General features: G+C 39.7%; 1 protein-coding gene across 1 annotated transcript in view; it reads left to right on the top strand.

The window, feature by feature from the left end:
• Positions 1–13540, top strand: part of LOC124136481 (zinc finger C2HC domain-containing protein 1B-like) — a 215535-nt gene that overhangs the window by 185260 nt on the left and 16735 nt on the right. The window contains exon 6 of the mRNA XM_046502404.2: positions 5321–5426. Coding sequence (XP_046358360.1) covers positions 5321–5426 — 106 coding nt within the window. The remainder of the gene's footprint in view (positions 1–5320; positions 5427–13540) is intronic.

The raw sequence follows: 13540 nt of genomic DNA, 5'->3' as shown, positions 1-13540 counted from the left end.
AGGTACCCGACCATCCAAGAAGATAACAAACATCAGGGATGTCAAACGATACGTAAATGCAGCAACCATCTCCAAGGATGGATTGCTTGTTGTCCGAAAATCTGAGCCACTCGGTTCACCAAGAGAGTGCATTGTTGTTCCAAGACAAGTATTAGACGGAGTCCTGACTGCCCTACACATACAACTGGATCATCCATCTGCACACCAACTCAAGCAAGTATGCCATAGATACTTCTTTGCTTTGGACCTTGACAGATCCATAAACACTGTCTCAAAATCTTGTCACCGGTGCGCCTCCTTGCGTAAGACTCCTCATGTTGTTGTGGACCAAAGCACCAGTAATCCACCTGAAACTGTTGGGTTTGCATTTGCGTCAGATGTTATGCGCAGGGAACGACAACTAATCCTCGTTCTACGCGAATGTGCCACATCCTACACTGCGGCGTGCATCATTACCGATGAGCGTGGCTCCACCCTGTGTGAGGCATTGATTCGTCTTTGCATTGAATTCCGTCCACTTGATGGTCTTCACGCTGTTATCTGCACTGACCCAGCTCCAGGCTTTAGCAGTCTAGTCACGGATGAACGTCTCCAGCAACATAGAATTACCCTAGAAATAGGCAGAGTGAAGAATGTAAACAAGAACCCAGTTGCTGAAAAGGCCATACAAGAATTAGAGGATGAGCTTGTGCGCCAAGACCCTGTACGGGGACCCACTACACCAACAGCTCTTGCCATCGCTGTCGCCCGCCTAAACACACCCATTCGTTCACGAGGCCTGTCTTCTCGAGAGATGTGGACCGAGGGAGACCAATTCACAAACTGTCAGTTGCCTCTGTCCGACAAGCAGTTGATCACAGAGCAACAACAACACGGTCACAGTGAAAAATCCAAGGTTCCTCGGAGTCATCGACCTGTTATTGATCAAATTGAGATTGGCGACCTGGTTTACCTTCATAACGATCGCAATAAAACATGTGCACGGAATCGTTACCTAGTAGTCGGCAAAGATGGCCTCTGGTGCAATGTCCGCAAGTTCGTTGGGACCCAGTTAAGCTCTCAGAATGTTTTAAAGTCCCCCTTTGGAACAAGACACGTGTGCATGAAGCGAACAGTGAGGACACATGTGACATCGATGATGACCCACCTGAGACACTTCACCAGACACCGGAGACTCAGCACATTCCTCTGGAAATTTCTACTCCTCCTCTGCCACCGCTTAAGGATGACGTGTTTGATGACAATCACCCAACCGACATCAGTTCTGCGTCGGATCAATCTGACCCCCTATTTGACCCAGGTATACAGTCATCTTCAACTTCAAGGCCATCGCGTCAACGTCAACGACCAAAGCGATTTGATGAATACGTTTTGGACTTTTGAAGTATTGTGTTTGTTTATTAAATGTTATGTTTGTGAGGGGCAGAATAATCCCCATCGACCAGAGGGCAGTCTACCCTATGATGGTTTACTTACCAATTGGTTTCATGGTTAACCAGAAATTGGATCTTTATTACATCATTGTTTACTTACCAAGTTGTTTTTCACGCCTATTTCCTTCATTATGGTTTGTTTAGATAACGTTTATCATGAAGAAAAAAAAGACAGTCACGCCAACGCAGGTTTGCTTGGCATGCTTTAATGTAAGCAGGGTTAGCTCCCCTTGGTAGCTCGCCTGTCTTGGGAGGCTCGCTTGGGTTTCGCGGTTCGTTTCGAGTGTTGCCAATAAATATCATCAAGTGTTTACCTGTGTCCTGTCGATGTGTGACAAGTGTACAGTTCCTTCTAACCTAACTGGCGCTAAACTGTTTACTCGAGAGAGCAAAGCCTGAAGGGATCACCCCCTCTTTAATTAAATAATCGCTTTTATCTTTAATAGTTCTTTGTCCATTGTACGGAATACCTAGACCATGGCTAGGTCCTTTAATGCGCCAATCTTTACTCGTAGAAACATAAAATTCATTACAAATACGTTCGAAGGCCCTCTTATTATAATGATTATTTGTGTGATTCCATGCTGGATCCAGCGGTAATAGAGCACTAATTTCTTTAAGTATACGTCTAATCTGATAGTACACGTGAAATAATATAACAGACTTATATAGTTTAAATCCTGGGGCATTAACAGATACGCCACATCCCGTTGTGGCACACCATACGGCAAAGTTTAACTGATTCTGCCAAAATTGCATCGGACGGTTAAACCAATCGTCCACCATTGTATCGTTAGTTGCCGTGAAACTGTATTTTTCAAAGATATCGTGGAATTTAACAGTAAACTCAGCACCAGAGGCAGTTACTATAATCGATTGATTAGAAATGTAAGTTGATTTCATATTTAAGTTATGATATAGTATCATTGTATATTTAATATGTATGTTACACTCCCGGGAATAACAAATGGTCCGTCTATTCAACTGCTTCATACTATCGATAACTCAGATGGACAACTCGAAGTAGCTCTATGCGATGTAACGTATTACCCGCTGTGGACCAATATAAGTGCTGCAAGAGGTAATAATATTATATTGATATTAAGAAAAAACGACTATAATATTGTTGACAAATACATTATTGTACCTGATGGGTATTACAGCGTATGCTCACTCAATGATGAAGTTTATTAAGCCTCATGGAGTTAGTATCACACAAAATGAGGCGACTGGGAAACTGAAATTCAACTCTGGAGAAAATAATGCAAAGATTTTAACGAACTTAGCAGTTACACTTGGATTTTTAGATGGAGATATGTCATTCCACAAGGCATGGTCAAAGGGACGTGCTTTACCCGATTTAATTCCCTATAAAGAGTTGTGCATCCATCTTGATCAAATCAGTACGACGGATAATATTCAACTAGAAAGTCCTTCAACTCTGCTCAGATCTATTCCAGTGAAAAATGAAAAATATAATAGCGGTAGAACGGAATCTTTCTCGTCATTACAATATAAAAAATTAAAGCGGGGTATTATTTCAGACCTCAAAATTTCTGTATTAGATGTAAAACACCAACCTGTACATATAGGATACTTAAGTGTAACACTCCATATTATAAATAATGGTTGATGCATCAGGCCCTGGAACGCTCAGACAATGTAATACAATTGCGCTTTCCGATCTCGGAGACACAGAAGGATTCGGTTAACCCGGTACTGATGGTAAGTTATACGCTTTACGCTTACACGATAATGTATACAATCGGAAAGAAGTTACATTCACGGGTAATCTAGAAGATTTAAGCGATGTCGACGTTGTTAGTAGACTCCTTAAGAAAACCACTTCGTACAATCTTACTCGCGACGACGATAAAAAAATGGACTATGGTCGAAGCAAACATCAAGTGGCTACTGAACATCGTCATTACCCCACCGTATGTGATGATGGGTAAGGCACATAATTTAACTAAGATAATAAATAGTGGGATCAAAACGAAAAAGTGTGTTAGTCTCTCCCCTGCCAGAAAACCCAGGTCATATGTTATATAGTCGTCCAGCAGTAAAAAATGTTAGTTTAAATTTGGTAACTGAATTCAATGAAATTAAAGTTAACTTGAGTGCAATACCTAATCTTTCTACGCTTATTATTGAAGTCTTAATATTACCAGGTCTATCGATTAAATGGCTCCAGAAACACGAGCGTCAACGTTGCAGTATTATTCATATTGGAGCATCGCCCGTTGCAACCCTCGAGGGGGTCCAAATTATTAAAAGTGGTAGTATTTCTCTTACTAAGATATTCTTGCCGTTTAATATACATTTAATAAGGTTGATGTATACTCTCAAAACATTTAAGCAAGACCAATTAAAGACTATTATATGATCGTAATATACACTATGGGTTTATATCCAGTGCTCGATGAAGCAATTGAAAAGATGGTTACTGTTGATGGATTTCGATTACATCAAATAAGCGACATAAAACATCGAATAGAGAAGGATAGGGAGTTGAGACTTGGATTGTATAAAATGTATCGCAGAGCCGTGAATGCTCTCGACGGAGTTGACACCGCGCTTGTAGCAGCTGGCATGGGACTCGGTGTAGCTGGTGTCTGTTTACTATCCACTATAATCGTCGCGCCTATCGTGCTCGGCATGGAAATAGCTGCTGGAGTCTCGGGACTGGCAGGAATAGCGATAAAATTCATTTCTCGTAGGTTACAAAAGAAAGCATTAAAACACGATAGTATTCAGATACTCGCCGAAGCAAAGTTGAACAGCATTGAGGATCATATTTCGACAGCAATGGTCGATTGTAAGATATCCGAGGATGAGTTTCGTTTAGTGCTGTCGGAACTCACCAAATACAACGCAATGAAGCAGGAGATTCAATCAAAATCTCATAAGACCAGTGGTATTAGCGAAGACGAGAAAAAAAAGTTCATAGAACAGGGGAGGCAACAAGCGCGTCAATTATTCCGTGCCAAAACCAAAGAACTGGTTGGAGATTAAAAATAGATTGCTTACTATCGTTAGATCACATTTAGTCAAATGCTTACATAAATATATATAATAATGGAGAAAGCTATTAAATGGAGAGAATTACCACAAGGTTTTTATTATATCAGTGATGTCAAACCAACCAAATACGGTTATCAATTGTTTCTTATCAATTTACAAGAAGAGTGTAGTTATATAGTCTGGTCTTCTAGTAAAATGAACGAAGAACTTAATAAAAATGATGAATATCGCTTTATTGATAAAAATAATAAAGAATATTTTCATTACCATTTAGGCTCATCTAAAGCATTGATTGGCCCCAGGTATTGGTGAGCTAGAGCCAATTTAACTTAATCTCATGACTATCATTGAATTGCATAATCATTTTGGCATAAAAAATGCCACCTGTAGTAGCAGTATAGGTATATGAATCTGGCTCCAGTGGAAGTGGTCCAGAACCATCATTACCTATACTACTGTATGTCATTAGGGTTAATTAAAGGGCACTGTGCAATGTTCCTAATCTTTGATTACTTTGAATACTGACCATTGCATCAGACTAAACAGTAGCCTGAATACAGAATACAGTGATTTGTGTAACTGTGTTACATTGAGGCGACGCTGCTGCACATGCTCTGACCAATGTGTGGTGGTTCAGGCAATAATGTATATAATAATGTTATATAAACATAGGTCAAGTTTAATAGTTGACCACCAATGGAGGTTTCCTTACCACAAAGATAAGGTCAAACTCAAAGGTCACATGATGATCCAACAACTTGTACTTCCAGTTGAGCAGAGATCCTAAATTATCTTTTGTGAAAGTTGGTACATTATTAGCTGTATGTAAACTCACCTATTTACTTTCTATTCTATGCTTACAGTACCAAGCTCCTCGTCCTAAAGTGAAAGGCAGTCCTAGTGGGTTATCCTCTGGTGTTGCTCCTGGAGTGCAGTCCAAAGTCCTCAGTTCAGCTGCATCCAAACCTGGTGAGAAAAGCATTGCAAGAAAACATGAAATCTCTGATGGCGAACTTTTGATTCACCTGGATCAAGATCAAAGAGAACCTGTTAATTCAAACCTCACTGAAATGTTTCTGGTCACTCTTCCTCAAAATGTTTTGATGGTTTTATTGTCTTCTCTTTGGGGCCCTATTTTTGTCAAGATTAGTCGAAGGTCAAGGTTACTATTGTCAGTATCTGAGGCATGGTTGCCTCTGCTATCTATACACAAAGAAAAAAGTTAAGCACACCCCTATTTCTGTACCATGACAAAAGGCAAAAATCATGGCATGGGATATGACTGACCACTGGAGCTGGGCAATACCAATGTCATCGTATAGAACAAACATTTGACAACAACAAAAAGAAGATATTGGTGATTTGTGATTGAAATTTACTGACAAAAAACATCATGGTAACACAGCTACTGTTTTTGACCTTAGACTATACCTAAAAAAAGTATGGAGCTGCAGGATTAAGTAAATGAGTTACGTTTGATATTTCATGTGAAAATGTTCCTTAAAGTCTCTACTTGACATGACACATGAAACAGATCAGTAGTGGGTATAACCGCCATGTGCCCGGATGATGCATTCCACCTTACATCTCATGCCTCCAGTCAGACGTTGGATCTGTTGATGGGTCAACAACAACAACCACTCCTGATGCAATGCTGCTTCCAATTGGCGTAAATCTTGTACAGGAGGATCTCGTGCCTGTATGCGTCGCCCCAGAATATCCCAAACATGTTCAAGGGGGTTCAAATCTGGGGCCCTCATGTAATCCATGTACTGCGGTCAAGTAGCAAGAGGATGGTTGTCAAAACGAGCAACGATGACTGTTTCTGAAACACAACACGGAATGTTCTGTTTATTCAGTGAAAATTCAGAATTACAGAGTAATGCTGATCTGCATCCTTGGTTTTCTTTGATTCACCATGGCCACCTTGTTTGGGTCCGACAGTTTCAGTCTTTGCCTCATCCTCGTTCTCCGAAGATCTTACCACCATGCAAGGAAGCGGTTTGAGTCTTCTTCTTAGGAGGGATGTAGAGCATATCAGATACAGAAGACTTCTGTTCATCTGAGGAACGCTTGTAAATTCTTACAGCTTCGCTGCGATGTCCTAAAAGGAAATGTTATTAAAGTGTAAACAATTGTAATACTGCATTTTTTCAAACTAAAACTATACCATATTTGTTTTTAATTCACAGAAGTGGAATACTAACAAATTTATTTTAGCATTATACACTAACATTTGTAATCGAATGTTCTTTTCCACCAGCGCTAACTTGTCAGATCACAGGCATACAAAACGATTCATTAGGAGGCATCATCCGTTAAACTGTTAATAACTGGTCATGACTGATGTAGTGAGACGTGTGTTGAAAGGCTGGTATATGACCGAACAAAAGTGAAACCTCATGTCAACCAGTTTCTCGAGGACTTCATTGTACACAAAAATCATCACATTGGGTACTGTTCTTCTGGACTAAGTAACTGCCTGCAAACCGTTACACCGTTTTCTTTTGTCTGAAGGTTGAATGTGTCTCGGCGATTTTAAGAATTATGTTTTGGATAAAATAGGACTGAATTTCATAAGCTGGTGTTGTTGTTCTGACAACCCTTAGTAAGCAATACAATCTGATTACACACAAAAACATTTAATTCTCGTCATTATGTAACACTTACCTGTTTGTTCACAAATCAACTGTTCGTCAATCCCAGCACGATAAAGGCGCGTTGCTGATGTGGCTCTTAAGGAATTATTCGTCTTCTGCCCTTCAATTCCCTCGCTGCACACATGCGTTTTACTGTGCTGGTAAGTGTGTTGTGGCCCAGTGGTATTTTTGAAAACCACTCCCCAGGCTTTGGCTTCTTCAGTGGAGTGAAAATAAAAGGCATCAGTCTTTTCGGCAACTGATTTGCTAAAATGGAAAAAGAAATTGATCATCAATTTTAATCAATGAAAATAAACTCATTTCTAAAAAAATGATCAAACTTTAGTGGAATATCAAAACCATTCTCAGATCGTCTATCCGCTGTACAGAAAGCATAAAGCAATTTATCACTTTAAAGTACAATATTTTAAGCTTTCTTCAGTAAACAATAAACATCATACCAAAGGCTCTTGTATTTTTTGAAACGCCGGATATAACATCTGTCTGGATATCATCAATTCTCATAGGCTCTCACTTGCTTAGGTGCGACTTTTCTCTGCTTAAGACCGCCAGCGTTGTTTTTCGACGCATCTTCTTTGTAAACCAAATAAGACCTTCCATTGGCGTCAGTGTATGGTCCAGTAATCTGAGGATCCTTATAAAGACGCAATCGTCAATGCTCATTTCTGCCTCTGAGCGAGAAATGTAGACCTGTAAAACATTCAAAATGAATTCATTAAGATATCTTCAAAGTTCTTTATTTACATTTTTAGTTATTAGATTTCATATCGGATTTATACTGTTGATTAAACTTGATGTTCTGAATACTTTCGCAAAGCCTTTTCAAATTTCTAAATTTCAACTAAAAAGTCTTCAATTATTTTGGCTATATTTAAACAATATTTAAACATGTTTTGATGCAGCTGTGAAAATTTTGAACTGGACATTAAAAAGTCGACGTCTCACAAGTGATTTTTCTACTTGACTCTTTCGGTTGTATTGAGATTAGAGGTTAGTTCAGCAAGTGTAGAAACCTTTATCATGTAAAAAATTCTCTTATATAATGTTGCATTTCAGGAAAATACAATGTATGTTAGTTACCTTTGCCTATCCTTAATTACTGAGTATGCAAATTTAGACGGGACATATAGACTAAAAATTGACCTGTATAACCTGAAATTTTCACTTACCATTCAAGTACAAAATGCTGTCCACCAGCTTTTGGGGGTTGTCATCACCTTAACACACCTTTCTCCCACAGTGTGTTTTCCTCCTCGTCAGTAATTATCTCGGTTGCTTTTCTCGCTGACAATGGCCAGTGGCCGCTCTTTCTTTCATTACTGCATCCAGAGCAGCCCTGGCCTCTCAGAACTCTTCATCCTCAAATATGTTTAAACCCGAATACATGCCCTTAGGGTGTGACTAGATGGGCCCAAATAGTGCGTAGATTGTACTAGAAGGATAGTCGGACCCGTCTTGCTTGGCAGCTTCAAAAACGAAATATTTAATGGCTGTATTTAATCCGGAAGCACTCATTTCTGATACCTGCGACTGTAGACATTCCATTGGCAAGTTAATATTTTCCTTCATGGGCCGGTTCCGCCTCTCTTCTTGCCATCTCTTGAAAACTGAAAGTGCCCAGTCAAGTTTATATTTAGTAGACTTTGGAACACGCTGTTCAGTCTTCTCAGAGAGAGTTTGTTCATCCAATGGGTCCTTAAAACGGTAATAAAAGTCATCATCATCACAACTCTCATCATCATCATGTTATTCGACCGCGTTATAAATAAATCATTATCCGTGATGTCCATCGTGTACCGCTAGGCTACTGCATTCAGCGTGAATGTGCCACGAGGTAGTGTTCACGAAAAGCTCGTGCAAAAAGTAACGTGACTAACAGCGCGGACGAGAAATGGCCCATTCCTCGTTGTACCCCTAAATACCGTTAAACGAAGCATAACATACTGAAAACATGTTATTAACGCTGTTTTTACGGTTTATAAGTTGGGTATCGGCAAGGTAAGACCTTGGCGCTTCGCGCCTCGATCTTACCTTACGGATACCCGAGTGCCGAGGTCTTACTTTCCCGACCATAACCGAGGAGGAGTGCTTTATCCTACACATCCAACCTGTTGTCATGAGAGATACACACCCAAACCATTACCGAGCCCCCGCTGTATGCAACAGTCGGTTTAATGTTCCTGGGGGTGTAGGCCGTTTTCCGGTGCCTCCTAACTCTCGTTTTTCAATCACTGACGTGGAGCAGATCCATCTCCAAGTTCTCAGATTCCAGTTCTGTCGCACAATACACCATGCTAAACGAGCAGCTTTGTGGTGATCACTCATCAAGGGACACTTTATGACTCATGTAGCCCCCCGTCCTGCTGCTTTCCTGACGGTTCTGGTGCTGAAATGATGATTGGGCAACCACAGCTGTTTCAGACGAGTACTTGTTAAAAAGGGTTCTCGGTGTATGAGACGAAGAAGGTCCCTGTCTTCGCGATGTGTCATCACAGGAGGTCTTCCGGATCTGGGACGGTCCTGGACATCACCGGTCTGAGCATGTTTCCCGACCTAACGGCATAGGGCAGTGTGATGATACCCCAAATTCCTGCGTTATGCATGCCGATTATTTGCCATCTTGTGGTGTTTGATAATCACCTTCATGCCATGGTCACACAAAGCAATTTTTAACGTTTGGATATACTGCTTTTAGAGATACTCAAGGGTAGCATGCTGCCTTGGCATACCATGCATAACACATGAGCTTTCGTCATACTGATTACATCATCTCGGGAAAACATTAATTTTTTATTTATCCTGCATTACTCCTTAATGCATTCACTGCTTACATTGCAACAAAACTGGGACAGCATATTGACGATGGTCCTGGGTGAAGATAAATAAACTGTTCCTGAATTCCTCTTTTATACTATGCCGTCGCCATCCCTGTGGCCTCACGTGACCTAGGTCACCACTTCACATCACTGCCTGTCGCGCTACAGCTAGGACTTGTACCAGCAGAGCTCTCATTTTGGATTTATTTAGACCTTCATACAACATGTTGTGAAGTTGTATGTGATTTATGTGGGCGTAAAAAGACTTTGTCTTTTTTTTCTGCCACATGCTATCTGTTCCCCGCCATTTTGAATTGTGTTACAATTGTTTGCCTGCCAGGGTAGAATATTTGTTTAAAATTCTCAGCTATGTATGTATAGCATATTTTATGTGTGTTTCAATACTACTAGCTTTGGCGGTTCATTGAGTTGCGTATATACAAATCACTGAATACACTTTCAACTCATTACAAAATTTGCCGATAGATTACTAATTGTCTACGGCAGTTTTTTACAGTCCCTTTTCATCAAATTATCTATATTGCGTAACTTATGCTTGCTCGTTGTACTAATTGTCGTGGAAAATAATCTATTAAAGATTTAACCAACTTATCCATGTTGTTTGGCATGTACGCAAATTTGTGCACCAAATTCTAAATGTGTTAATTCTTGTGAATACCCTACCTCTATTACATCATAACCATAAATTCCTATTTATGCTGAGAACCACACTACAAATTTTAATGAATTTTCAACAGATGTCCTCTTCACTGCCAACATTTCTAATAGTTATGAGGGAAACCTTATCCCTCGTCAGAGATGCCACTGCGCATGTGCAAGGCGGGAATCACCTCACTTTCTGTGTGTCCAGATGACAACGAGACAAATTATTTGTTACATACATCTGTACATGTGATTGCTGTTCCACACTTACAAGCCACACTAGACCATCTCAAGCTTCACTAAAGACAAGCAGTGAGCAGATTTACAAGCAGAGAACAGGGGTATAAGAAGGCAGAAATCTCTAGTAGTTGGTTGGTTGGTTTGTTGTTTAAGCCGCACTCAGCAATATTCCAGCTATATGACAGCAGTCTGTAAATAATCGAGTCTGGATCAGACAATCCAGTGATTGACATCATGAGCCTTAGATCCAAAAATTGGGATTGATGACATCCATCAACCAAGTCAGTGAGCCTGACCACCCGATCCCGTTAGTCACCTTTTACGACAAACATAGTCGCCTTTTACGGCAAGCATGGGTTTCTGAAGACCTATTTTACCCCAGATCTTCACGGGTCAACTGATCTAACGCAACTGATCTTGTTGCCTTTGTTATTGTTATTTTCCCCGTGAGTACCCGGATGATACACAATGCAACTGAGCGTGACCAGAGACTGGGCTACCGTCTGCAAGGACAGCTGAATATACTTAAAGGCTGGCCGCAATATTTGTTTTACGCATATTTGTATAAACACTGATTGGTTAATCGTGATCTATAAAGATTTCGACAAAGGGCGCATGTTAATTAATTTCTTCAGCCTAAACAAACAGACAAAAAGAACGGCGGAGCTCATCGGATCTCGTCATTTGGAAATACCCCAGATGGTTGTAAATTAATACTAAAAAAAGTATCCATGCAGTGAAAGCGTTTTGGGATTTCGGATTGCGTCGCTAATACGATTACCACTCCCTTGTTGTCATCCACGTTTTCATGTATAATCCTACACTTGTGTATTTGTCGTCATTCACTTGATGCTCAGTTAATGAATTTATTACAGGTACAATTAGTGGTAGCACCACTTAGATTACCTGAGGAAGGTTCCCATTTGGCATTTATTGTGTCTGGGGTAATTATTCAATCTAAATCCAGGTTTGAAGTGAGGTGAAATGTGTGTTATGTAATATGCACGTGGCAGACCAGCAAGAGGTGAATGATCAGTTGATTTACATTTTTTGGTAAATCAACGGATCGTTCCTAGTCATCAAAGGATTAACAGAAAATACGTTGATTGATTAATCACTGTTATCTTGCACAGTGGATATGTCAAAAGTGAGTATTTACATGTGTAGGTTTACTAAAACAAAGGGAATACACTTATATCATTGCGTGAAGTGCCGATGTAAAAACAAATTACTTTGTTCATAGGGTTAACTGATAATATGTTGATTGATTGGTCATTGTTATCTATCACTCAATGGATTTTTTAGGAACCGTGGACGTTATGAAAATAGTTGTCACGTGGGCTTTCTCAGCTGACCCTTGAGACATGACACCTGTGTGAAACACCTGAAACAACCCAAGTGATCAGTTGAGAAACGAACACGGGTTATAATATCCCGAAACGATATGTATCTTTTAAAATATTTGATTGTTACAGAGACATGTGACATCGATTAAGTTTCTTTGTACAGCTGCAGACGAGTGGGATATTTTTCCTTTGTATGGATATTCACGGATACATTCCTCGAACAAGGAAGCTCCCTAAAATTTATACACATAAATTGGGTAGGTTGTAATTATGGTATTTGCATTTTGTTTTTCTTCATTTGCTGTAGCATTGAACCGATTCGTCCTTGTTTCTTTACGTCTTGGTTGGGAAATTCTTCAATGCGCGATAGATGTTGTTTCACAGGTCTTTTCCTTTGTAAGCTTGTATATATTACCGTCAATTTGTAAAATGTGATTCTCTCAGGCAATTTATAAAATGTGTAAATATTTCATTTTGACTAAAAAATCTGTCCAGATTGATTAAGACGATCAAAAGGGCCTACAAACATCACAACAGATTATTATGTGGGATTAGAAGCCAAACAACATAGAAATGTACTTTTCAACGTTACATTTTCAGTCTCTTGGTGATGACATAAAACATCAAAATGTTTGGAATTCGTTATCATAATCATACAGATGGAAATGTTTTTCAGTCCCTTTGTAAAATAACTGAATATTTAGGCGTTTAATAAATTTGAAAATGTTACACATTTTGACGGTAAAAAAATATACACACTATAAAAAAAGCAATGCTCAGGTGAAATATTTACTTTGTGTTGCCAGTCAAAATAGTGTAAACGAAAATCGCAAAATTACCAAGCAAGTGACTTATCAAAACTTCGTCACCATTACCGTTGCTACCCACAAAGATACCTACATTTCCTTATTATCTCGAAAACTGTATTTCATTTTGTTGATCAATGTGACCATACGCCCTTATTACTACCCATAAAAGTGAATAATGCGCTTACGAATGGCACAGCAGAGGTCGCGAACTAGTCTAGATTTCTGCTATACATCCGGGTACTCACTGGGAAAAAACAATAACAAAAGCAACAACCAGTCCCGGGGAATTGCGTTAGATCAGTGCCCCTTTAAGATGCCCTCAACGTAAACACTGTTCGTCCTACCATTGTTTGAGATTGCTGGCCACACCATCACACAAGTTCCACCAAATCTATCAACTTCCTGTATTCAGTTTGGGGCAAATACTAAATGTTTATGTCTTTACAAGAAACATCTTCCATCTGGACACGAAGCAAAAAATATGATGCATCACTGAACCACACAGTTTTCTATTGCTGGTGAAGCCACACTGTGGACACAACACCACTG

The sequence above is a fragment of the Haliotis rufescens genome, unplaced genomic scaffold, assembly GCF_023055435.1.
Source record: "Haliotis rufescens isolate VD_foot unplaced genomic scaffold, xgHalRufe1.0.p SCAF_1, whole genome shotgun sequence".
NCBI lineage: Eukaryota > Metazoa > Mollusca > Gastropoda > Lepetellida > Haliotidae > Haliotis > Haliotis rufescens.
This window is presented reverse-complemented; position numbering and strand designations above follow the sequence as displayed.